The 26,601-nt window shown below is 39.8% G+C and overlaps 1 protein-coding gene across 2 annotated transcripts in view; it reads right to left on the bottom strand.

The window, feature by feature from the left end:
- Positions 1 to 1,396: 1,396 nt before the first annotated feature.
- The window catches only part of cftr (CF transmembrane conductance regulator), a 47,645-nt gene continuing 22,440 nt past the window's right edge, over positions 1,397 to 26,601 (bottom strand). For both annotated transcript variants that reach the window (XM_028584172.1, XM_028584171.1), the window contains 18 exons: positions 26,044 to 26,220; positions 25,705 to 25,896; positions 21,516 to 21,610; positions 20,290 to 20,376; positions 19,058 to 19,847; positions 18,314 to 18,442; positions 18,180 to 18,217; positions 17,268 to 17,554; positions 16,656 to 16,735; positions 15,706 to 15,856; positions 13,925 to 14,152; positions 12,993 to 13,093; positions 12,227 to 12,457; positions 10,278 to 10,433; positions 9,591 to 9,680; positions 8,855 to 9,027; positions 6,548 to 6,653; positions 1,397 to 4,640 (listed from right to left, as the gene is read on the bottom strand). In XM_028584172.1, coding sequence (XP_028439973.1) covers positions 4,425 to 4,640; positions 6,548 to 6,653; positions 8,855 to 9,027; positions 9,591 to 9,680; positions 10,278 to 10,433; positions 12,227 to 12,457; positions 12,993 to 13,093; positions 13,925 to 14,152; positions 15,706 to 15,856; positions 16,656 to 16,735; positions 17,268 to 17,554; positions 18,180 to 18,217; positions 18,314 to 18,442; positions 19,058 to 19,847; positions 20,290 to 20,376; positions 21,516 to 21,610; positions 25,705 to 25,896; positions 26,044 to 26,220 — 3,327 coding nt within the window. In that variant the 3' untranslated portion in view covers positions 1,397 to 4,424. The remainder of the gene's footprint in view (positions 4,641 to 6,547; positions 6,654 to 8,854; positions 9,028 to 9,590; positions 9,681 to 10,277; positions 10,434 to 12,226; positions 12,458 to 12,992; positions 13,094 to 13,924; positions 14,153 to 15,705; positions 15,857 to 16,655; positions 16,736 to 17,267; positions 17,555 to 18,179; positions 18,218 to 18,313; positions 18,443 to 19,057; positions 19,848 to 20,289; positions 20,377 to 21,515; positions 21,611 to 25,704; positions 25,897 to 26,043; positions 26,221 to 26,601) is intronic.

The following is a 26,601-nucleotide window of genomic DNA, read 5'->3' as shown; positions in this document are numbered from 1 at the left end:
GCCAAGGTGACGTCATATTACGCAACATTGTGAAACAAACATGGCGGACAAAAGTAAATGGGTTAAGAAAAAAAAATAAAAATTGCTAAATTTTTAATATGGTACGAGGTTTTATTCGTTAGTTGCTTTCCACTAGCGTGACCTAGATTAGTTAGAAAAGTTATTCATTAGCATTAACCCTGATAAGTCAGGTAAAGCAATATTTTCTACTGGTTAATATACTGATGCAGCAACAAGTCTGGGACAACATTACTAATAAAGCTCATGAGCTCCCCAAAGTCCAAAAAGCAACTTGGGAAAATGGACCATCAAGAGAGAAACAGAAAAAGCAGAATAGAAAATATATACCAACACAAACACAGTATACTCTTGACTAGCACATAGTACATCATGAGTATGGAATTGGTATACAGTTTATAATCTGTTGATTATAGTAGAAATTAGGGTTGTGCAAAAAAATTAAAAATAATTCACATTTGTCCCGCGAAGCTTGATTCTAAATCGATTCATACAATTCCAAAATACAATTATTCTTGTATGAAGACAAAGTAATATCAAACTACGTTTAATTTGTTGTTTCTTTTAAATGTTACGTCTACTGCAATCACATGGGAAAAGTAACTAAATTTACATTGAATCGGGGTTTTTTAAATCGAGAATCGTTTTTGAATCGAAAATCTATTTTGAATCAAATCTTGAGCCTAAAAATCGATATAGAATCGTGACATTTTCTGAATCGTGTACCCCTAGTAGAAATTGCTCCCTCTGCTTTTGCAGTAGGATTGTTTTAAAAGGTCCAATATTGTAACAACTGAGACTTTCATGTCTTTTGATTATAAAAGCAGGTTGAGGTCCTCCAAGAAATGCAGACAGCTCATATTCAGAAACCGGGCCTTTAAACGAACCGTCAGGACTGTCGTACGGTTGTGCCGTTACAGTCGTTCCCCGGCTGTAATGATGATGCAGAGACTCAGAGACTGCAGATGTGGAAGACTTGGAAGTGCTGACCAATCAGAGCAGACTGGGCTTTTATCCGGAAGAGGGCTTAAGAGACAGGCGCTAAAATGGAGCGTTTCAGACAGAGGGTGACTTCAGGTATATTCAGACAGAATAACGTGTTTTTTGAACATTGATGCATTATTTATTTTTTATTTATTATTATATTTATGTTTTAGTAGAAACCCAAAATACAAGTATGAACCTGAAAATAAGCATGATATGTGACCTTTTAGCCACAAACAACTCATGAAGAAGACCAAAGAGAATCCTCTTCCTCTAACATAACTGACGATTTTTAACACAAATGACACAACAAACGACATTCTCAAAATCTTTAGTTTTATTGGAAATATAATTGATTGAACAAATATATTTATACATATTTTGGACATCTGTGTCCCTTTTCTATGAGTAAGAAACAGCTTTGTTCTTAATTTACTCTGTAAAAAATCTGTTGTCACAGTTTACATATAAAGGCCTTTCTTTTTTCCATGGTACCTTCATTTTCTTCATCGCTGCTTTAAAAAACTATTATACAGTATGAAAGGAGCAACACACTCGTCCCTCAACCAGAGAAAACGAAGAGATATAATAGAATAGCCTAAATGGTTTCCAGTTTCCGAGGGAAGTACAGATATAACTTGGAAAATGACACAAAAAAAGAAATGCTTAATGTTTGCTTTGTTTGTACAGCAGCGGCTCTATTACTGCCTTCTTTCTAGAATTAATTCACAGAGGCTGAACAATTTAAATAAAAAGCGGAATTTGTAAACAAAGGTCGGAATTCTACATCTACACTTTTATGGAGGAATTGAAAAACAAAAACTTGACGGTTTCCTTGCTGTGAAAGCTGATGAGTACCTCAGGGAGTCTCTAAAGTGCATAAGGGTTTCGGAGTCATCACTTGTTAGTGCCAGCCAATGGCGTTACTGTTCCTGGTGGGGTGGGTGTGTGTGTGTGTGTGTGTGTGTGTGTGTGTGTGTGTGTGTGTGTGTGTGTGTGTGTATTGACGCCAGTGGTCAGACTGATTAAAGATACAAAAGCAAATATTTAGAAGATACTTCAACACAACACACATGAAGCCACTGTAGAAGTCTTACTCCTAGCTGCAGTTTGCCTTAATTCTGTTTCACAAAGCTCTGACCTCTTCTCATCATGTAGGATATATAGAATTTTAAAATGTCTATTTCCAGCCCATCAAAGTTTGTACTCAAATGCGTCATAGTGTCGAGTGTGTGGACAACTTTTAGAGCAGTTTCACTGTGTAGCCAAACCAAACTCACTATTACATTTTTATCATTTACATTTTTAGGTTTCTTGTATGAAAACTAAATGAGTATATCAAATAAAAAAATAAATAAAAAAAAGACATGTTGCTCATTAATCCTACATGTTCACAACAGCAACATTGATCAAATACGTATTTAATGGTTCAAAGTCGTGTTTTAACATTAAATACAGGTTAAGGACAACACCCGTGTTGTGCGATTGACTATTTTGGAATTCAAAAAGTTGTTTTAACATTAAAATTTTAGAGAAGCTTTGTTTTTGGTTCACACTAAACTAACTTCTGAAAATTGTTTTTGGTTGTGAAAAGAGGCTTACTGGAAACTCCCATCAGACGTCGGACGGATACATCCCGTTAATCTACAATGATTCCAGCCTATGTTTGTCCAACGAGTGACTAACAATAAAAATGTCCCGGTGTGGACTGACTGCCCTTTAGTGTGGACAGAGGCTGTGTGAACGACAACGTTTTCAAATGTATCGATATGGCCTCAGCTCAGAACGAGCAGAGAAGAGAACTCTTTTATGTGCAATATTATCTGCAATATTGATTCCTGCTAGCTACCTGAAGAGGATTGGATTATGTGCATATGATAAATTAATGTTGTGCTTTCTGAGCAGACCTCTACAGTGGCTGCTATTTTGCGTTCAGTCTGAGTTAAAACAGTGAAAAGTAGCTGGTTGTTCAGAACAAAACCTATTATCTTAAAATAATCCCTTAGATGAAACCAATGAAAGTATGCAAAAAAACATAATACAATATTTTGGTTTCAAAAGGAGAAACTTTTTGAGGATTATCTGAACTGAGGCAACCCTCACACAGTTTGTCCAGCATCCCCAAAAAGCACCTGACTGACTGAAACCTGCAAAAGGCACTTGAAATGTGCTAGAAAAGCACATTGACTAACGTTAACTTCCTCAGGTTTCCGGTTCTTTATTCGACGATGGCAACATTTGCGGCAAACGGAGCGATGAGCGGCACACCAGGCTGTGACCAGAACGGACATCTCTCGACCTAGGCTAAGAGTGCGGACCTCTCCAGTAGCCTCTCCGTCAGCTCCGCGAAATGTATGCTGAATTGTCCATTTTAGAAATATTAGTTTGTGCTTTATGTTGTTGGCGGTGGACGCTGATGGCACGTGGCTTTGAGTCCCTCGCGAGGATCGGGAAATCAACTTTCGGGTCTCCTTCGGACTCTGATAACCTCCTGCCTGGCTAGCTAGCCACCTGGCCGGGGAGGTTTTCATATGTAAACATCAGAGTTAACACAAGTGAAAAGGTGGAGAAGATTACCTCAAGTTACCTACGGCTACAATCCCGACAAGCAAGACCATTTCTGCGTCCATCTCCGTCTACATCAGAGGGGGCACCGAGGCAAGAGTGGAGGATTGTGGTGTCCTTTGGCTGAGACTTGGCTGGATCCTGGCGTGCCGGTGCCATTTAACCGAGGTTACTCTTTTTGGGGTGTGCTGATCTGACGGCCACATTCTGCTTCGTGATGAATCACGCAGAAGTTTAAGGCACTGATGCGAGTATATTTGTAGTATAAGTGTCCAGTTAGCCATCCTTCTCGGCTTCTGGTGGTCCCTGTTACATGGGAGTATTTTAGCTCTCCCTGCAGCACATACACACTCTGGTTTATTAGAATGTTTCTAATTTAGTGACAGATTTACAGCAAAAGTTGCATTATGGGAACCTTTTTTGCATCTTTTAATTCCGATTCACCTACATACAAATTTACTTATATCTTTTCTAAACCTGCAGACCTGTTGGTCAACACGTGGTGGTAAAAATAAAAATAAATAAAAAATCAAGTATTAATAAGCCAATTTTGTATAATGTTATTATGATAACATTATTAATGTTAATATATTGGAAAACTTGAATTTTTTTTTTCTTTGCACAGATTTTTAGTTTCTTTTCAAATTTTAGTTAATTATGAATGCTATAAGTAAACTGAATTCTCCTACTATTGAAAAAAATACTTTGTCTGGGAGAGTTTTAGTGTCCCATAGTGATTGAGATGCTGTTTCACTGGTAATTTCGGGAAATAATGGCTCAAACATCAGTATCAAAACCTGTGTTTTGTCCGTTAGAGTTAGCATGGGGTGTGTGTGTGTGTTTGTGTGCCTGGCCGGTTAGAGGCGAGTGTCGTGGACTTCGTCCTCAGCTTCCTCTGGGAGGGACGAGATCTTGGCGGTCTGCGGCGCCACCCTCTTGCTGGAGTTGAGGCGGTGAAGAGTCGGGAAGAGGTGGAGCCGGTCGGCAGGGCTCATGGCCTGCTTCAGGTGGCTGGTCTCATTCAGCAGCTTCTGGATGGAGTCGTAGCTTTTCATGGAGCTGCCCTCGATCATCTACACAGATGGGGAGGGGGGAGGAGAACTTGGTTATGTGTTTATCTGGGTTTTCTAATCCTGCGTTTTCTTGCAAAATATGATGCTTCTAAGATTTACAACATCTGACTGGAGGAGGAAATTTGGCAGGAAACTGATTTTGTAAAATAAATGATTTCCCAGGCCTTGCATGAACAAAAAGTTAACATTGTGTGTGTGTTTTGTTGTCCTAAATTGTATAATATGAAACTGCATAACTTACTGTTTGATGACAAACACCTTTTAGTTAAGACAGAGTATACTTAGGGTACAGAGTACACAGTGGGGAAGTTTTCTGTTTTAAATGCTAAGAGCATTTAAGACAAAATAAAAAGATAAGAAATATACAATACTTACTATAATTTAACTAAAATAAAACGTGTGTGTGTATACTGTAAGGTAATAGTGCCATTATGAATGGATGAAAGGTGTATGGGTCCATGGTGTGAAAGTAAGACAGCTGGAAATTTAGTGTCCGGTCCAGTTCAGGCAATGTGACACACAAAAAACACACTTTTTTTATTAATATTTTTTATTTAAAGGATAATTATTATAGCTTTTTTCTTTTTGACAGGAAAGAGTGACAGGAAACACTCATCTCAAAGAGAGATGAACTGAGATAAAGGTTCCTGGGACTCGAACCAGAGACATCGAGAGTGAAAGGGGCATTTATATGGTGGTAGTGTATAACGTGCTGAATAGTATCATCTTAAACTACTTGCCCACCAGGAAGGACCAAAAGTATCTGAATCAAAATGCACAAAGGCGGGTGGTAACGTTGGTAGGTTATCTCACCCTCTATCCATCCATTTATATATCGAGTCGTCTTTCTTTTTGTGGTTGTGAACTGGACTGGAACTGAACTGTTTTTGGGTTGTGGGAAAAATAAAGCGGACTCTTTACAGAGTGGACTTTTGGAGACTGTGGGTTGAGGCTTTTACATGCACAAACACCAATATTTCTTTGCTTGCTTGATTTCATATACCTATCAAAAAAGTGAATTGAGTTTTGGTCCATTTGTTTTTACAGTGCTGGTTTTTGGTGATGTATATTTAATTTCTACTTGCCATTTTCTTGTTTTGGTTTGAAGGAGCTAATTTCTTTCTATCGTTTCTATAATTATTATTTGTCGGACGTGACTGACTGGCAGCTCTCTTCATTTAAACGTGTCAAACCTGTTACAAGATCTCATATAAATTAAAAATTGTTCGTAGTCCAGGTGACTGCTCCACACCAGGTCACTTCCCTCATGTTACCCTCACGCCAGCTGCTTGTGCCAACACAAACTACCGTCACTTACATGTAGAGCTGGGCAATAAATCAATATTATATTGATATTGTGATAGGAGACTAGATATTGTCTTAGATTTTTTAAATTGTAATATCGTAAATGGCTTAAGTGTTGTCTTTTCCTGGTTTTAAAGGCTGCATTACAGTAAAGTGATGCAATTTTCTGTGTTACCAGATTGTTCTAGCTCTTCTATTATTTTTGCCTTTACCCACTTAGTCATTATATATACATTACTGAAGATTATTTATCTTAAATCTCATTGTGAAGATGTTTTGTTAAAGCACCAATTGTCAACCCTGTAATATCACCACAATATCAACATCAAGGTATTAGGTCAAGAATATCGCAATATTTGATTTTCTCCATATCGCCCAGCCCTACTAACATGTAAACAAACATTCATGTGCAGACCAACACCCACACCAAACAAACAAGTTTAATTTCTTTTTTTACAGGCAGACTGAGTTTTGTGAGCTTCTACAAACACCCGAGCTTTAAAATGTTGATGAAACTCTAAAAACTGTCTTGGCGCAAATTGTCTGACTTTGACAGAGACTCAAATATCACCAGAAAATCTAAATTGTATCCTGAAACTTACCAGGAATGATTGACACTCCAGCAGCGGCTCTACTCTGTGTTCTGATAAGATGACGGTGCAGCTGGAGAATGAGTGTTTCAGCGTCTTCCTCAGGACCTGCAATGTTCTGCTCACACACAAAAACACACACACAGTCGTCATCATCATCATCATCATCATCATCATCATCAAAGGCCGTCTCTCTCTACTGCTAGCACTCATTAGCTCAGTGTTTTTTTTTCCTGTTGAGGCCAACATAAAAGAGCAGGCAGCGTTGGCCTCAGGTTAAACTAGATTGCTCATTTTTGGCTTCATTTACCATAGTGAACCCCCCTCTGCACGTATGGTTACACACACACACACGCACACGCACAAGGTCAGAATTACTATAAGCACTCTAGATTGTCACCATATGCAGTGACAGGAACACCACACATGTTGGATTGGGGTGACTTCCGCTGCCACAAACGCACACAAAAGGAAATACACACAAACCCTGGATCACTTTCAGGTATCAGCTGTGTTTAAGCGTGCAGTAGGAGGCACCAAAAGCTTCTTAAGTGCCCACATAGAGTCTACAAAACCACACAGGGAGCAAAAAAAGATGTCTGCCAGTGATACAGGCAGACAGGATGAACGCAGCATGCACTGCTTTTATCAATGTGCCCTAAATCTATCTGATGCTGCTCGTGACATGAAATAGATCTACAGTAAATGCCAAGGCATAGCTGAGCCGGTCTGCAGGTTTACTTGTCAAGTTTTATACATTCTCAAGCATTTAAATGCTGTTACATTAGAAGTCAGACCTATGTTGATGTTAATGTGCTGTATTAAGGCTCTGATTAAAGCGGCTTACACACGTAGCAGAGGTACTTTTTTGCAGCAGTACCACGGTGTAGAACAACTCTGTTACTAGTAAAAGTCCTGCATTTAAAATCTAACAAAGTAAAAGTACAAAGTAAAAGCATCAAAATGTACTTAAAGTAGAAATAAAAGTGATGCAGAAAGGCCCATTTAATAATCACTCATACTAATGGATTATAATTATTGATACATTAATCACTTTTGTTGCAGCTGGTAAAGGTGAAGCTCTGGTCTGCTGCTCTCGTCCAGCCTGCTGTTTTACACAGCTAGCCTACAGCATGCTACTCTGCATATAGCGATGTTTTACAAAGCAAGCTAAAACGAAAGCTGTTGGTTTGTAGTCTAACGGTTTATTAGTTTGCTACTAATCTTGAAATTTGGACATATTTTTTTAAAACTTAGCTGCTGCCAGAGACAAACCAGCCCCTCCCCCCTGGAGCAATTAACCTCGTGGCTACTTAATATTCACGTGAATGACGTCATCGGACCATGCCAGTGATGTCTGCATTCTTTATTCTTTCCCCTCACTCAGTATATTAGCCTTCTTATATCGTATCCCCCTGAACAGTGTAGTTGAATAGGCCACATTTCCCTGGGCTTAGTGAACACCTCTATTGCATATCCAGTGCAAAGGGCCAAAGGCAAGAAGGGGAAAGGGGTGAAAAAGATTTACATTTGGGCCACCAAAAATGTACTTTTGCCAACAGAATAAGGGGCTGTGCTTAAAAATATTAGCATATATCCTGTTATTGTATGCAATAAAAAAAATTAGCTTTTTCTTAAAAAGGAAACCTCTCTTTTGTATATTTACTATTGCTGTTTACTATAAAGTAAAAATATTTCTTATCCGATTACTCACTCATTGATTAAATAATCGGTAGAATATTAAATTACTAAATTAATTAGCCCTACTAATGACTAATGTTGTGAAATAAATGTAGTGGACTAAAAAGCACAATATTAGGTAACACTTGACTTGAAGGTATCTACATGAGAGTGTCATGACAGTGTCATGAAAACATGACACTGTCATGACACATGAATCCTGACCCTAACTTGTCATGACAAAAACCGAATGAAAATTACTAGAAGAAGCATTATGTCATTAACGTTTATGACTTGTTTATGTTTATGACATGTTCATAACAGTGTCATGTCACTAGATACCTTTAAGTAAAGTGTAACACAATATTATCCACTGAAATGTAGTCGAGTAGAAGTATAAAGATGCATAAAATAAAATGGTAAAAGTACGGAATCGGAATTCTTATTTTTTTTTTTAATTGTCAAAACTCTGAACTATGAAACAATAACGGTTGGAAACTGCATTACCCTTAAGGTGCACAACAATACACTATAGACACTATGTTTTACACACACACACACACACACACACACACACACACACACACACACACACACACACACACACACACAGTTTAGTGTTTTGGCATTAATACTAACATGGGGTCGAGGTAGGCGGAGGGTTCGTCCAGCAGCAGGATGCGAGCCTTGCTGAGGATGGAGCGGGCGAGACACAGCAGCTGTTTGTGTCCGTTGCTCAACACGTTGCCTCCGTCCTCCAGCTGAAAGTCCAGCTTCTCTGGAAACTGCTCGATCACAGACTTCAAACCCACCTGGCGACACACAGGACAGATTTGACTTTAGAATTCACTCAACTGACCACCGTGGAGGACGAGATTTATTTTTCCAGCTCAGAGGTCAGGTTCATTCACAGAGCAACAATAGAATGTGGGTTAAACCTGAACCATCAGGTTTAGATACACATTAAAAGACCTGTTAGGATACTTGAATTTCAGTACAGATAAAAAAATACATATTTTTTAACTTTATTTTGAGAAATATAAACATGGTTTGCTCAAACCCCTTATTTATTTAACAAAATCACCCAAACAAAATGATTGCATTTGATAATCCTGATGGCTAAAAACTATTCAACTATTCATACGGTTTCTTTTTCCTCCAACATATACTTTTTTGACTGTATTCTAGTGGTGTGAGTAGAAAATCCATGGCAAACTGTGGCTAAAAAAAATACTACAACTCCCAAAAAAAGTTCAAAAGTTCTTTACCTCTAACAGATTGATTAAAAGTCCAACTGTGTGGTAAAACAGGCTGACCTTCCAATCATGGCCAGAATTCTAAGAACAGCAGAGGAAAAGAGGAAATGGAGCCTCACCTCCTCTGCGACCCTCCACAGCTCCTCATCGCTGTAACGTCCGTGTGGGTCCAGGTTCATCCGGAAAGTGCCGGTCAGAATAAAGACTTTCTGTTCAAAACAGACCAAAGAGAACATTGTATCACATAGTCAAGGGATTGGATTAAGTTAAAAGGTTGCCTTGAAACAAGAAAGGTAGCCCTCACAATAACAATAATTTGGATCAATTACAATGGCAGTAATAATGCATTTTAATGCATTTAAATGTTGAACTTGAACGGTTTTCAAGTTACAATGAAATCTTTTCTCCGAGTCAGAAATATCTCACAACTTGGTCAATGACCCATTCAAGTTTGTTTATGGCTAAGAAAGATAAAGGTCTTATCATGTCTCTTTTCCTGATGAAATAAACGTATACATTTTTTTCTCTTTTACAATGAAATGCACCACATTTTGGCAAAAATGATTGAGCTCACCCAAAACGATGTAGATTAAACTGTAGGAACGTTTGGTGGAATTACCTCTCTGCAGGTGAATTCTGAATTGTTATAACTTTTAAGTCACCTTTATTGCTTTCCTGGCTGCGTTTCCGTATTGCCATACTACTGATATCAGCTTCTCATTCACATACCAAGATTTATTTTTAGAACCAGCAACCTTGTGTATGCTATGTGTCTTTTTAAAAAGCGGCTCAGCAGTCAGACCTACCTGCGGCACCACCCCAAAGGCCTTCCTCCATGTTTGCAGGGAGACGGAGCTCCAGGAGATGCCGTCAATGGAGATTTCTCCGTCAGTGGAGGCGAGACGCAGCAGAGCGGAGAGCAGGGTGCTCTTCCCTGAACCGGTTCGACCCAGCAGACCCATCTACACACACAACCAGAACAAAAACATTTTACTTGTTTGTTGCTTTTCAGTTAGTTCTGTAGCTGTTGTCTTTAAAAGGTCCCATGAGGTGGAGGGTGGGGGTGTGTCCTTGACCAACTGCCACTCTGTTCGTTTGAAAGCCATGATGTCTCTCTCTCTCTCATGGGTGGGCCAAATTCTCTGGGCGGGCAAAGCAGAGAAAGGGGAGGTAACCTTACTCCTTATGACCTCATAAGGAGAAGATTCCAGATCGGCCCATCTGAGCTTTCATTTTCTCAAAGGCAGAGCAGGATACCCAGGGCTCGATTTAAACTTATCACCATTTCTAGCCACTGGGGGACCATAGGAAGGCTGGGGGAACTCATATTAATGTTAAAAAACCTCATAAAGTGAAATGTTCATGCCATGGGACCTTTAACGCATCTATGTCAGCATGCATACCTATATGAATTCTGTTTATACTGCATGTACACATACTGTACAATATGCAGTAAATATGGATACAAGTATATAAGAGTATGACATTGCATTGTGAAATGAACTCCTGTTTTGCGGTGTTAATTAGTCTAAAAGCTCTCGGTCCTTTTTTCCACAGCAATAATTAGCTCATTTATCAGAAGGCCGTAGATTAGCTAATAGGACGAGGCTAAAGTGCTGACACTCAGTGAGCTCGGCTGTCCTGCAGGATTCATAATATGGAGCTAATACTGACTATAAGTATAGCCAGGAGCAGAGAGACAGGGGCCAAATATTAGAGATTTTCTAAGCTATATGGCCAATTAAATACCATTAGGTTTTTGAAATCCAGATAGAAGGGACATATTACAGTATGGCAATAGTATGTATGAGTTTGAAATTATTATGCTACCAGCAAACACCTGTGCATTTGTCAATAATGTTATTGCTGCCGTTTTTACTCATACTGTCCTTGGCCATGTAATTATTTTATTATAATCATTTCAATTTGCACAGCTCCCTCAGGGTCTTGCTTATTTGTCTGTATTGTCGTGTTGCCTTGTTTATGCCTCAGACAGAAATGACATTTTGGTCATTTAAATATTGATACATGACAATTAACAAACTAAAAAAAATCTAATTTGTATCTTAAAATTGCATTACCCGTTTGTTTTTTTTGTCCACTTGGGGGAAACAAAAAAACTTTATAACCTTATAAGTTTATATTGCAACAGTTGCCCATTCACACATCCAGCAGGCAAGGAGCAACATTATCATTGCAGTCGTGTTTCTGTCCACATGATGAATTTAAGTCCAATATTCACCCCGCTCTCTTCAACTCAAGGGCAATGGAAAAGAAAAGGCCAAGTGATGGAGTCGTCGGATGAGCTAATTATCTATGCCAGAAATGTAGTTCTGGCTGGTTGATGTAAAACGCATAACTTCCGTTGCGCCAGAGTGGTAAAATCGCCACGGACACTACAACTCCAATATACTTTGAAATACGGAGAGCTTTCGCTGACGACAATAGGCTTTATCAGCATTGTGTGAACTCATTTAGCTCTTGAATTTAACAGAAGTTCTTTTATATGTAAATGTCCTGCAGCTTCAAACAAATAAAAAGCAAGCAGTAAACAAGTCACCACATGTAACTCATCATTAAGGCAGGTTGGTATGTCACCTCATTATAACCTTTCTATGACCCTTTAATTGCAGTTCCTCTCGGGCAAAGCAGTGCTTTGATGGTTTAAAATCCAAGGCAGAGCTAACATGCATCACTTCACAAGTTTCATTAAAATCCAGTCATACACACTTTTTACCCATCACTGAGGACTTACACTCTGCCCTCCCTCGACGGAGAAGGAGATGTCGCTGAGGACGGCCCGTCCAGCCTCTGTGTATTTGACAGTGAGGCCCTTGACGTCCATCTGGCCGCGGTTGGGCCAGCAGTCCTGGGCATGAGGGTTGTCAATGACCAGGTCGGGGCCTCCTTTACCACTAGATTTGGCTGTAAGCGGCTCCTCTGATGGCAGGTCGATGAACTTGAACACCCGATCCACCGAACGCATCTGAGAGGGGAAAAGACAAAGGGTGTCGCTGGGAGTTACCCTTTATAAATACAGTTAAGTCGTTCTCCATGGAATTGTTGAGGCAGGAATTTCCAAAACAATTTCTAAGCTGGTCTTCTATAACCTTAGACCACCACCGGGTGCAGCGCTAAGCCTTAAAATGCTAGGGAAAACCCTGCAAAATGGGTTTGTCCGTACATGAACTTCAGCAGGGAGTCGGTGTAATGAACGGTGGAGTGGAGTGGTGTGGGAAAACTTTGGGAAGGTTGAACACAGAAACATTGAAGACTAGCTGCTGTGTGATGTGGTTGTAGACACAGGTGTTAAAAAACGAACCCATACGTGTTCAGCAAAACCTCCTCTAATGTGTGCGTTTGTAACGCTTGACATACTCTTGAATGGCCATTGGTTGTGTGGTATTTCCATGCAAGTCAGGTCTTACTATGATGTAAACGATGATAGGGGTGGGTGGGTGTGTGTGTGTGTGTGTGTGTGTGTGTGTGTGTGTGTGTGTGTGTGTGTGTGTGTCACATACCAGTCCGTCTACAGTGATGCTGGTGATGACAGCCCATTGGAAAGTCCCCAGGATGAGCATGGCCAGGGCCACGATGATGCCAACCTCCCCTGGTTTGTCCTCTGTAGACACACACACACACACACACACACACACACACACACACACACACACACACATCACAGAACACACACAGTCTTCAATATTGTCCAATCAAAGCAGCTCTCTCTGATGTCAGAGCAGCAGTCGGGTATTGCAGCTCTGTTACTTGCTCTATTGGAAATAATGAGCTGTGAAATGACCATTTAATCTGCTCTCAACATAAACACAGGGTATGACGCAACAACAATTGTGTGTGTGTGTGTGTGTGTGTGTGTGTGTGTGTGTGTGTGCACTTGTGTTTCCTATTCATTTAATTGAACAGACACACAGGCTTCCTTTTGTACATGACATTTTATCCAGTGGCATTCCAACACTTTGATCAGTTTTTACAGACAAACTGTCTGTTATGATCCTGATATCTGACTCACACACACTGTTACACACTGATAAGGCTGAGGCTTCTTCACTGGATAAGCTCATTGGAAATAATAAGATGTTTACTAACCAAGTACCTTACAGGAATTTCAAGATGTTCCCTACTCATTCATGGGATTTATGTGTACAAACTGCTGCTGCTGCTCTTGTTGCCTTGAAGGCTCTACTGACAAAATGACAGCGTCCTCGTGAACTGAGGTTTGATGCAATCACAGCTCATGAAGTTTCCTCAGTATTACCTTATCTGGTATAGGTTATGTTATGTATAGGTTGAGAAAAGTCTACAATTCTTCTGACCTCTTTCAAAACATATTATATAAACTTAAATATACTGTGCTCTAGATATTAAACAAGTCTGCTTATCACCTGAGACTCCTATCCTAAATCCATACATGTAAGCCTTAATCGTCACTCACGGTTGGTGCCTACGGCGATGAAGGCGGCGGCGCTGAAGAACAGGACGAAGATCATATCGCAGCGGAAGAGGAACCATCGCAGTGTGGACAAGTAGTGGAACCAGGTGGCTGTGTGAGTGTTGAGCGCCTTGTGGAAGAGCGTCTCGAAGTAGCTCTGACGTCCAAACGCCCGAATTGTCCATAAACCCTTCAGCGAGATGATGAGGTGGGAGAAGATGGGACTGCGAGCTGCAGGAAAGGAGAAGGGACACATATCGTTGAAGTACTCTCTAACTCACAGAAAGATGCCCCAATCGCAAAACGGTTAATTCTCATAGGCTGAATGTCTACTTAAAACACCTTATATAAAGTGAATGAAAGATTAAATGAGTTGCTCACACATTGAAAAGATGACATAGAAAAGATGACAAAGTAAGGCAGAGAAATTCCATTTTATTGCGCTTGACTATCTCCATAAACCAAACCAAAAAGTGAAAACCTTCTAATGAACATTTGAGTGCCACATAATTTCCACTGTATTTGTTGAACATGCATCAGAGAGAGCGACACCAGGATGGGGTTGGAGGAAATCCCAGCTCGACTCATCTGTCTGACCCCGACGTGCTCTCAGCTGCTCCGGAAAGACCTTGCTGCCATCACCCAAACACACATTCAGTGACAGAATCAAGAGCAGAGCAGGGAAGTCCAAAAAACACACACAGTGGCAACTTCGTCAGCAGTCCAGTGGCCTGTTTTTTCATCCTCCTCTACTGTTGGCTAACACACTAGGACTTCTTAACTTTTGTACGCTGACAAAAGCTAAATGCATGTTTGTGCATTCAACCTCCACAGGAACAAGAACGATGACTATAACTACACATTGTCAACAGTTTTCACTGGAAATACGTTCTACTGAAATGAATAGTCCCCATGAAAACGGTTGACATCATGCTCTCTGGATTATCCAAAGTAACTTTATTCGCCCTGCCTCACTTCCTTAAACTGTTCCTGCCCCTCTGGGGCAGCCCATCCATCCTCTCCTTCAAGCCTTCCTCTGTCATGTGTTTGTTCCCCTCAGCGAGACCTTTGCCCCCTTGGCCCGGGCCATCCACCAGCCCTGCCAGCAGTTATGATGACTGTGGCTGTCTCGCCCCCAGCCCCGCCGAGTCTCCTTTCCTCTGTTCGCTCTATTGGTTTTCCTATCATGTTCACACTTTTACTCTTCCTAAATATTTACCATAACATAATTTCACTCTTGCCGATCTCTTCTCTACCTTTTGTCCTTTTTCTTAACTCTCACCCTCATTAGGTCATCAAATAAAAGAGAAATCAAAACATTAAACTTAATTCATCTTCAGGAGAAGATTAGAGCTACAACACCCCTGAGGCTGGTGAGAATTCAGCCTGTTACTCAGGGATACTTTAGCAAGATGGAAATTTTCAAACAAATCAGTGAGAACCATTTAAAAAAGAAGATTGCAGAGCATTGTAAGAAAACATTTAGAGGTTTGCATTCAGAATGCATTTTTTAAGTAAATCCACATTTGAAAATGAAATGCATCCATCATGTTCCACCCAATTTCTACCATATTTTGTTTTTTGGATTTACATTGTTTATTTTTCTTTTTTATGAAAAGGTCAGTACTCAACTTCCCATGCAATGCTATGAGGAGAAGCAGCATTCCTTTGCTTGTCCTTTCTGGTACTTATGTCTCATTGCAGTGAAAAAATTAGCCAAGGCACTATTATTAATATATATATGGCGTAATGTCACACATACACAATTCATCTCACACTCTCACCTTCAGCCTCCAATAGCTTGAGTTGCTGTCCAGTTCGTAGGAAGTATTTTCTGAGGATAATAAAGATGACAGCCAATGGGATGGCAGCGATGAAGATGTAAGGCCGTATGATGGACACGGTGAAGATGGCACCCGTAACAATCACTGTGAGCTGTGGTGAGAGCGGAAGAGAAGAACGATCAGAGAGTGTACAACAAGTTAGAAAATAATTACTTGATTTGTTTTATTAATAAGAAAGAGAGAGAGAGAGAGAAAGCGAGAGAGAGAGATGCACAGCAACTACAATAATACCCAACTATAACAATTATAGAAATATGATAATGGCTATAATTATAGTAACAGTGAAGATAATAGAACTATGACTAATAAAAATAATAGTAGCTGTGGGCATTGAGCAGGACCACAGCAGCTGAATGACTGTCTCTGGTAATGAGCATCCCATCATTCTGTTTTTCAGTCACATAATCACACACTCTGCTGTCATCTCTTGGAAGCGGCTGCTTTGAGGAGCACGGTAAGATTTTCTCTAGCTGTTTGCATTTTTAGACGGTGTTTCATCTCCATGACAATGCCTGGTTGTAGCTCCGTTCTAACTTCCGACTTTTAGGCTTTTTTCTAGCTGGATCTATCATTTGTTCCGTCTAAATATGAACGTGGATAACGTAAGTGATATTGAGAGGCTTGCTACAGTTAAAGTTCTAGTGATGAAACCGCTGATGTCCCTTACGTTCTAAAACCAGCTTCTGCGGCTTGAACAGCTGAAAGTCTAGACCCCAAATACGAGACTTTTTCAGACGCATTTCCAGAAAAAAAAAATACTATAAAAAAAGAGGAGGCAAACCAGCATTTCACTGCACAATGTAGAGATATGTTAAGTGTGTGGCAAATAAAACCTTGAAACTTTGTTAAAAATATTATGTTACACCATCCAATTGGTATTGGTAAAATACCTGTATGAGGTCAAACAGCACCAGAGGCAGCATGTCATCTATGGTGGCCATGTCCTTGGTGAATCTGTTCATTATCCGACCTGAAAGAGGAAACCGCAAGAAAATTAGGAAAAAGTCATTGTAGTGAAATACAACATCAGCATGGTATTTTATCTGGCAAACAGATGTGGGTCTACAGGTGAATACGTGTATACTGTACCACAACAAGGACTGGGTATCGCCAATGATTTCCTAAATCGATTCCGATTCACAAGGTCCCGAGTCGATTACATTTTCGATATCAATTAGGTTAGGAAAATTTCAGTTACTATGCCAATATACTTGGATATAAAAGAGATTCTCATAATGCACCAGGTTAATGTTTACAAAAAGTTAGTTTAAAGTCCTTTTACTTATACTTAATCGTGAAACGGCATATATTAAAAGATCAATTTCGGGATTTTATTAATCGATATCAGATCACTCAAAACAAAGATTGATTTTTAATTGGAGAACTGATTATTTTAACCCAGCCCTAACCACAACAGTCATGACATTTGCACTTTTGACTTTAGTTTAAAAAAACAAAACAAAAAAAACCCAGCCCTGAAAAATATTAAGAAAGAAAATCACCTGTCTTCATAGTGTTGAGCACAGCCATGGGGGCTCGTAGCACAGCGCTAAGCATCTGTTCATGCAGTCTTTTGGACACAGTGAGTAATGTGTGCACTAACGGGAGACCCCTAAAGAATCCCATGGCCAGTACGCTCTCCGACGTGGCCACATAGATGTAGATGATGTAGTAAGCGCTTGTCGGTGTGACAATGATTCCCCTGTGGACGGCGGGCGACGAGGCGTTGTGATGCTCCTCATCGATGGAGGTTGGAGATGGAGGAGTGGTGCTGTCCTTCCAGATCTTTCTGGTAGAACAGAGCAAAGGATGGAGAATGAAACACAGACACAAGTGTATAAACACAAGCTAAACTTTAGCCGGGCTGCTAATCAGGAGAAAGGAGTACAAATTAATTTGCACCATTAAAGCTCTTGAATTTCTAAACATAACTGTTCCAAAAAATGTGGAATGGCTGAGATATGCATGCGCTATATGATACTTTATACATCAAACTCCAAACTGCACACCCATAAGGAATCCAACATTTAAAAGCACTGATTCCTCCGAAATATTACCAATTGGGAATTTCCTTGACTTAACAGATGTTTAACATAAATAACATTCATATATTTAAACAAATATCGTACGGTTTAGTTAGTTAATCTTGTAAAAGAGAGGGAGAGAACTTAGAGAGAATTACCACAAAAGCATACACTACAAAAGAAAAGCCTTAAATGTTTTTTAAAAACTAATTAACCCACCGAATACTTTTGTCAAAGCAAAATTCGTGACAATATTTAGTATTTCTGTGGGGGGCAAATACTGCAAATGCAGACAGGGCAGGATTCCAGTGCTGAATCAACAACACAGGCGCTAGTCTCACATGCTGTTTTAGTCTCAGTGTCTCAAGGAACATGAAACATGACACTTACTCAGTAAGGAAGAAAATGCCAATGACTGAACCAGCAACCTATTAGTGGAAAGAAAAAAAAACAGTATTGTTAATTGTTGAATAAAATTAAATTCACATAAGTAAAAAAAAAAAAATGTAATATTGTGACTTTACCTCAATGATGAAGACCAAGGCGATGAAAATAAGGACGTAGACTAAGCTCCTGTTGGTGGTGATGTAGCGTAGGTACGTGCTCCATGAGGTAGTTTCAAAGATGTTCTCACGTTCATCTGCGAAGCATTGCTATGAAGAAACAGAGTGTCTCTTTTACCATACAGACTACCAGACAATATATCCAGACAAACTTTAATGTGAAGTAAAGTATATTTTGTTAGTGTTCACATGTCATGATAATGAGGGTGAAGAAAACAATTATACTGGAAGTCTAAACATAAAAAGGTGTCTACTAGAGCTGGGCAATATATTGATATTATATTGATATCGTGATATGAGACTAGATATCGTCTTAGATTTTGGATATCGTAATTTGGCATAAGTGTTGTCTTTTCCTGGTTTTAAAGGCTGCATTACAGTAAAGTGATGTAATTTTCTGAACTTACCAGACTGTTCTAGCTGTTCTATTATTTGCCTTTACCCACTTAGTCATTATATCCACATTACTGATGATTATCAAAAATCTCATTGTGTAAATATTTTGTGAAAGCACCAAAAATGTTATACTATAAATAAAATTGAATTCAATTGAATAGTCAACACTACAATATCGTTGCTGTATCGATATCGAGGTATTTGGTCAAAAATATCATGATATTTGATTCATCCATATCGCCCAGGCCTAGTGTCTACTCATGTACTTTAATATGCCTTGAAAAAAGGTCTACGAAAGCTCTACAGTACCTCCATGTCTTCTTCATCCACCTCCTCACTAATGTCATAAACGCTGTCTTTGGGGAGGCGGCGGGCGTAAATGTCCAGCTCGGACACCAGGTCACACTGCGGGGTGATGGACAGCTTTTTTCTGAGGGAGGATTGCATCTGCATCTGCCCTCTGCGCGCGTGGCCCTGAGCGTTGGTGATGAACGCCAGGACAGACTGGCGCCGCTGCCCGTTGAGGTGCTGCAACCCATTATGGTACAAGTTCCCCCTGGGGAGCACCTCCTCTACTTGATCGTCCTCGGGTACTACAGAGAATTTCCTCTCAGAGAGTTCACGAACCCCGTCCTCTATCGTCGTGGACTGGGTATTTGTCTGTTGGGAGTTCCCGATGAAGGAGAACTTGCGGGCAGCTGCCAGAGGGTTGAGGATGAGGGACGGTTTGCGTTTTTCTGGGTAGCCATCACCTCCAGGGTGGCCTTGGGATCCGGAGACGATCAGCGGAGGCGGTGGCTGGCGGAACGACTGCCGAATTGTCTCCGGGCCTCGGAAGCCAGCGGTTTCATCGATGGAGACCCTGCGAAGAGTTTCCGTGAGGATGGAGCTGCGTCGCTCTGCGTTGATGTTGTCGTAAGCTTCCATGCCGAGGAGGAGGGAGCTGAAGTCAGGGCGCTTGTCCTGCAGCTCGGAGAAGGTCCCGTAGAAGTAGCAGTCTCCGTTGTGCAGCAGCAGGATTTTGTCTGCTCTTTTGAGATGCTCCAACTTGCTGGTGACCACAATGCGTATCTTGGATGCCATGAGTTTACAGACACATCTGTGAAGTGATAGAGAAAATGGAGATTTAAAAATATCAACCTTTGTATCCTTTTTTTTTTTTTAATATACCAAGCCTGACTGTCAAACAAAGGACGTTTTTATAAGAAACAAGGGTGAACCAGTACTCAAAATGAATAAGTTACTAACTAATGTGTTATTACCATAACTACAGTCAGACTTTACTACATAACAAAAATGGTTTTGCCTGTGCTTCCACTCTAAGAGATTGCCAAAGTCCACATTTTATCACATAATTCCCTTTGGCTCTACTGCCAAGTCCTGATAAGGATGCAGTGTGATCAAGCAGCCGTGACTCACCACAGTCAACCCGAGACAACGTGTGTCTGAGACAACAAGAGACAACCTTGACCTTCAACCTAAAACTTTCAGCTAAACCACCCCCACCTCCTCCAAATGAAAGACTCTGTTGGGATACACACTTCTCAAAGATCTCTTTCTCTGTCACGATGTCCAGGTGGGTGAAAGGCGCATCCAGCAGGTAGAGGTCTGCATCTTTATACACAGCCCTTAGGGAGAAAACACACGTACGTGAGTTTGTACTGGGAAAAATGTTAATATCAGAGAAATCGAGAATATAGGGAAATTACAAAGAAAGACACAGAGAAGGGGAGGAAAATTTTATAAAAAAAACAGCGTAAATGAAGAGGTTGGCTCCCTGTATATATAATAATAAATCAATTCCTGTGAATGTTAACAGCAATGGCAGAAGTCAGAAACCAATGAGTGGCTGCAAATTGATGCCAGGACACCAAACCAATAAATAATGCATGGGAATAAGAGAGACTGTTGTAACCTACACATTGATTTAATGGAGTAATAGAGCTCTACTGAGGCCATAGAAAGCCCTAGTCAATTAAAATGTCAGACCATAAAACACTAACTATTGTGTTTGCAGGCAGACAAACGCACAGATAAGAATGATAGGGGATGGTTATCAGCGTGGGCAGGTTATGATTATGTTCAGTAGAGGCTTGATTACTTTATTAATTTTATAATAATAATAATAATAATAATAATAATAATGATAATAATAATAATAATATTAATAATAATAATAATTAATTTTGGAAACATACTGTAAATTGAAGCATTGCCGAAGACTTTTAAATGCAATTATGTTTTCATTGACTTACAAGGAATGGAACCTCTTGCCCTGGAAGTGGTAGTAATGATGATAATGACAGTGCTTCATTTATGGCTCAAAATCTGTTGTGAAACTACACAATGTGTATGCAGCTGATAAAGGTTGCAGAAGTGAGATAAATGCCGTCTGGTGTATTTTACTGTCAATTATTTTCCGTGAGGAGCTCTATTTGATCCATGCACTGTGGAGCAGCTGACATTTTCTCCCTTTCCTACAAAAAGGGAATTAAAACTCCTATTTCTCATTGAAGCATAACACCACATAATCTAGTAAACAAATTGATGATCTCTAGAAAGCCACAAAACGACTCACTTTGTGCTATATTTATTTATTCTGAGCTTGTTATCATTTATGTTCTATTTGTGTCCATTGCAAAACAACACAAAAGATTGAACAAAGGAAAGACTGTAATTATAACCAATTAGCAGAGGTGGAATGCGCTGACGGATAAGAGGGGTAAATGAGGCGTGCTGTCAGATATTCAGGTGTGACAGGAAGTACCTGGCCAGGCCGAGGCGAGCCCTTTGACCGCCGCTCAGGGTCACCCCTCCTTCGACGAGGTGCGTCTTGTCTTTCTCAGGCAGCAAGGCAAAGTCCTACAAAGGAAAACAAGAGGTCAGAGGGTCTGTTATACAAACAGCAAGAGGAACTGTACAATACATACCAGAGAGCTTGACAAAAAGGCAAAAAAAACATTGACAGTGAGGACAGTCAAACCATCATTTTATTTTTTGGGCTTTTCCGCCTTTAATTTTACAGGACAGCTATGTGAGAAAGGGGGAAGACACACAGGAAATTGTCACAGGTCAGATTCTAACCCTGGACCTCTTTGTCAAGGCATAAACCTCTCAGTATACGTGCGCCTGCTCTACCCACTGAGCCAACCCGGCCACAGTCAAACCATCTTTAAGAAATATCTGACGTCCTCTTCTTCTGTATATCGGCATATCTTATTTCTTCAATTCTTTTCTACACGGTGACCAAGGTATTTAATTTTACCCCTAAACATCTGACCAAGTATATCTTTGATGCCTAAAATATGGGTAAGGCGCACTACCAGTGTGCTGAATGCTACAGGTACGGAAACTAGGCCAATGGTTTAAAGATATACTGTCAAACTGCTCAAACGTTTATCTACTAATTTAACATAACTTTGGAATGAAAACACAACATGATTACCATTAGGATAAAAGTTGATGGTCTTCAATTGGAAGTTCTGAACATGGCAAATGTACAGCTGATGAAATGTTTTAATTGAAATAAAGATATTATATTTGCAATATGCAGAGCAGCAAAACTAAAGCTTTGTGGCTTCAATGGTTAAAGCGTGACGCACAATCTCACTTGTGTAAGGTTTTGCACAACAATTACCTAGGAAGATCTTTTTTTTAAGGGGCAGAAAACGGCACCATGCAATCTCTGGACAAATTGGAGGGTAAAAACTAAATAAATAAATGCCTAAATAAATAAATAGACCATTATTTCTTTATGGGCAGTTGCTCTTTCAAACACTTTGAACAGATTAATTGTCAAAGTGTTAATTGATCTATTAGATTGATCCTTATTGAGTCTAATCTGCACAAAAGATACATTGTTTCAGTTTTATGAAACTGCACCCATAAAAAAAATGTCATGGTTATGGTTCTCAGTACTGTGTATGTAAAATGATGCCTATTAAAACACCTCCAAGACATCTTTTACATGACTTTAACCCTTTTAATTAAAATAATGTGGTAGAAATTCATGTTAATATGATCAGAAATGTATTGTCCAAGTTGAAACCACACAAAAATCACAAACCACAGATGGGACAGGCACATGTCATTTAATGTGTTCGGTGGTAATTGATAATGAAAATAGATGCCCACACCAATAAGGATGAAGTGACGGCACAAGTTTATCATCGTTAAAAACGTCCTACCTTTTAACGGCAGCTTCCGCTGTCTTGACAGGAGCGCATAGGGGATCAAGTTAACAGGTTGTTTAACAGCTTGTAAAATAAGGCAGCATAGAAAAAAAGACATGTTGTGTGTCTCACACTGAACAAAAAGCACCTGCCGGGCCAGCAGCTAGAGGCTTGGGGCAAAAGATGAGTTTACAGTGCAAAGACCACCCATGGCAGTCTGTCTGGTGCTTCAGGGGGAAACAATAGTAAGGAATTACAGTCAGCAGCCCACTAAACGCCTCGTCTCTGTCTGGAGAGATCTGCTCTAGTTGTCAGTCCAGTCTGTCAAGGTTGCCTTGGGGATTTTACCTGCGTCTACTCTCTCTATCGTAAGTCATTTCTAACTTCTCGAAGTGATTGATGAGGCAGGTTGGTAACACATTTTTGGGAAAAATTAATTAAAACTACCACAACTAATGATGCTGTCAAAAGTGAGTAGTAAACATTGCCGTTAAATATTTTAACTTAGGATCATTTTAGGAAACATAAAATGCAGTATTTTCCAGAGAATCTCAGTCTCAAATTTTGAAAAAGCGCCTTAAATGTATTTGATCAGAAATATTAATTAATAATCAGAATGATGCTTTGAAAAATTGAGATAATTTGTAAATATTTTTAACTTTCGAAAACTGTGACAGAGATAAAGCGACAGTATGTCTAATACATGGAAGACGTGAAAAAATAGCACATTATTTCACATTGCTTGTTGCCATGACTGACTCCGTCCAACAATGTATCAGCCCCGACACTGTTTAAAGGTGAGCTGCTTTTCAGAGGCTGTTTTGTCTCTCCTGTTTGTCAGTCAACACTCACAATCAAAGCACCTCTTGTCATTTCCATACAATATACAGCAGAACTCACAGTGCGTCTCCTCTCCACACTGCTTTTGTTATTTCTGTTTCACTGACACCTCTCCTCAAAGACAAAATGGAAGGCTTTTTTTTTTTTTGGTCAAAACTACTGAGACATTGTCAGTGCCACAGGAGATGGTACGTGGTAGTAAATAAATATGATGGCCTAACCCTCTGCATGAGTTGCTCAATTGATTTCAGTATAAATAATATAAATACAGTGCATTTACAATATCACCATAATCAAAACATTTCATAAACGTAATGTTTATATAGGTTCCAACAATGTGATTATCAACATTTTCTGAATAGTTGTGGTAGTTTTGCAATGTGTAACAGTTTATTACTCAATAGATTGCATCACTGTAATGTACTGTACATGTGTATGTTTATTCCTATTTATTTCCACCACCAAAGACATAATTTTTTCGGCTCAGTTTCTTTGTCTGTCAGCAGAGTTACAGAACAATACTGGCCCTGTTTTCATGAAATTCGGTGAAAGGGTGTAGCATGGTCCAAGGAAAAAGCCATTACATTTGAGTGGAACCAAATCACGGGGTGGATACACAAATGGGGGAGGCAGTAGCTCAGCCCATAGGGAGTTGGGTTAGTAGCTGGAGAGATGCCAGTTCACCTCCTTGAGCAAGGCACTGATAACATAAAAATAAAATAATCATGATTTCAATATTGACCAAAATAATTGTGATTATGATTTTTTTTGGTGCAGAAAGAATATTACATGACTTCTGGGATTTTACACCATAATAAACACCTACTTTTCTTTCATGTACGCAACATAAGAGTCATGTTTTTTTTTTTTTCATCCACAATCACAGGCCCAACAACAAGCCCAGTGAGCTGATGGTTAGCCTATACAGCTTGTCTGTGTTGTAAACGTCCGTCACTGGGAACCAACAAGCTCATATTTCATCCCAGTGACATAACGTAAGATTTCCAAAGCAAAAGAGGAGACATTATTCTGCAGAGGGCACCGTCACTCAACACTGAGGCTTATGAGAGTGCAAGTGTGTGGTGGTGTGTGTGTATCAGTGTAAGAGACAGAGAATGTGCTAGCATGCGTGTCTTTGTGTGTGTGAGGGACATAATGGGTTTAAATGTGGACTGGGGAAACCTGAACCTTCTTGATGCCTTACAGAGGCTCCGGGCAGACAAGTGAGCATCGGTCCGATGGCATAGATGAATTTATTAGAGAAAACTGCGATGAAACACTAAGTTATAACTAAAAGTAATATTTTGTGACATTTCCATAGCAAAACATGTTGCTACTGTGTGTCACTGATTTATAGTGACTCAACATATTCCCTGTTCATTGACAATTTTACCTTTTTACCTTTTTTGTGTGGCTGGGGCTTCAATTAATGTCAGTTACAATGGATTCTAGTAGTGACAAGTTTTCAAGGCCTTTAAAAAGTATCTAAATATCGACTGCAGCATTGAACCTGCGTATTAAGTCATATTTTGTTTGTGGGTTTTGAACACCCATGTGGTCATTGGCCTGCTCCAAATACTTGTGCTTTTCAACAAAAGAGTATTTATATTCATATTTTTGGGAAAATATGAATGTCTGTAGCTCCCTGACCATATTGACTAGATTGTGTAGTTGGATTATGCAGCAGGAGTTTTTATGGAAAAATTGCTGCCAGGGATAAAACATTGACAACCACCTTGAAATTCTCAGCAAAAAAATCCTCTGCTACCGTATAACAGAAGTGGTTATATTTGTTTTAGGTTGAATTTGGAATAAAAAGCAGATGATGTGTGTAGTTTACACGAGCAGAAAAAGCCACCATGGTTTAACATACCTACATAAATGCTTTTCATCTGCAGAATAGTAAAGAAGAAAAAGAAAGATTGTAATAAAGTAAAAAGGTACCTCTTCCAGCTGACATGCTTTGATGACGGAAGTGTAGCGGTACTCGTCATATGTCAGGCCAAACAGGATGTTGTCTCGAATCGTCCCGGGAATGATCCAGGAAGTCTGTGGCGAGTAGGAGATGCGACCGCTGTGTCTGATTTTACCCTCCGATGGCACCAACTCTCCCAGGATCATCATGAGCAGGGAACTCTGGAGGGAAAACACACTGGTCACACTTTATTCTACGACATGGTTATTACTGAGGCATTAAGATGTCACTCTGACACAGAGATGAGTCAGCATGTAGGGTTTCAGTGCCTTGCTCGAGGACACTTGGAGAGGATTTCTTTGACCTACCTTCCCTGAGCCAGTGGATCCAGCCACCGCCAGCATCTTGCCCTTCTCCAGGTACAGGCTGATGTTTTTGAGGACAGGTGTCACGTAGAGGTTAGTGAAGAAGACGCCAGCGTCACCGTTCAGGTGTCCGTTTGCTTTGTTCTCCTGTTTGATTTTCTCAAACAGCTCACCAATGCCCTGCAAAAGAGTTCAAAATCAGAGAACGAACACCGAGGACGGTATAAAGATACTGTAACATAATTCGTATTTAGCTATTTCTCTCAGTCCCTGAAGTTTTCCTTTAGTTTTTTTTTTTTTATGTATAAATTCTAAATGTGCAGGTATATTGATACATAGAATAAAATGTGTGTGCTTCAAATGGCATTTGTATAATCAGACAGTCACTATTGTATTTTATTAGAGATTTTACACGATCAGTGATCATGAAAATACATAAAGTTCTCAGATTTTCCTACATTCTAATTTATTCTACTATATTAGGATGCAGTGCCCAATGCTTTGGGGCATTGCAGTCTACTTTTACAACACTGTACCATACTATGCTTAAGTACACATCAT

The sequence above is a fragment of the Perca flavescens genome, chromosome 8 (assembly GCF_004354835.1).
Source record: "Perca flavescens isolate YP-PL-M2 chromosome 8, PFLA_1.0, whole genome shotgun sequence".
NCBI lineage: Eukaryota > Metazoa > Chordata > Actinopteri > Perciformes > Percidae > Perca > Perca flavescens.
This window is presented reverse-complemented; position numbering and strand designations above follow the sequence as displayed.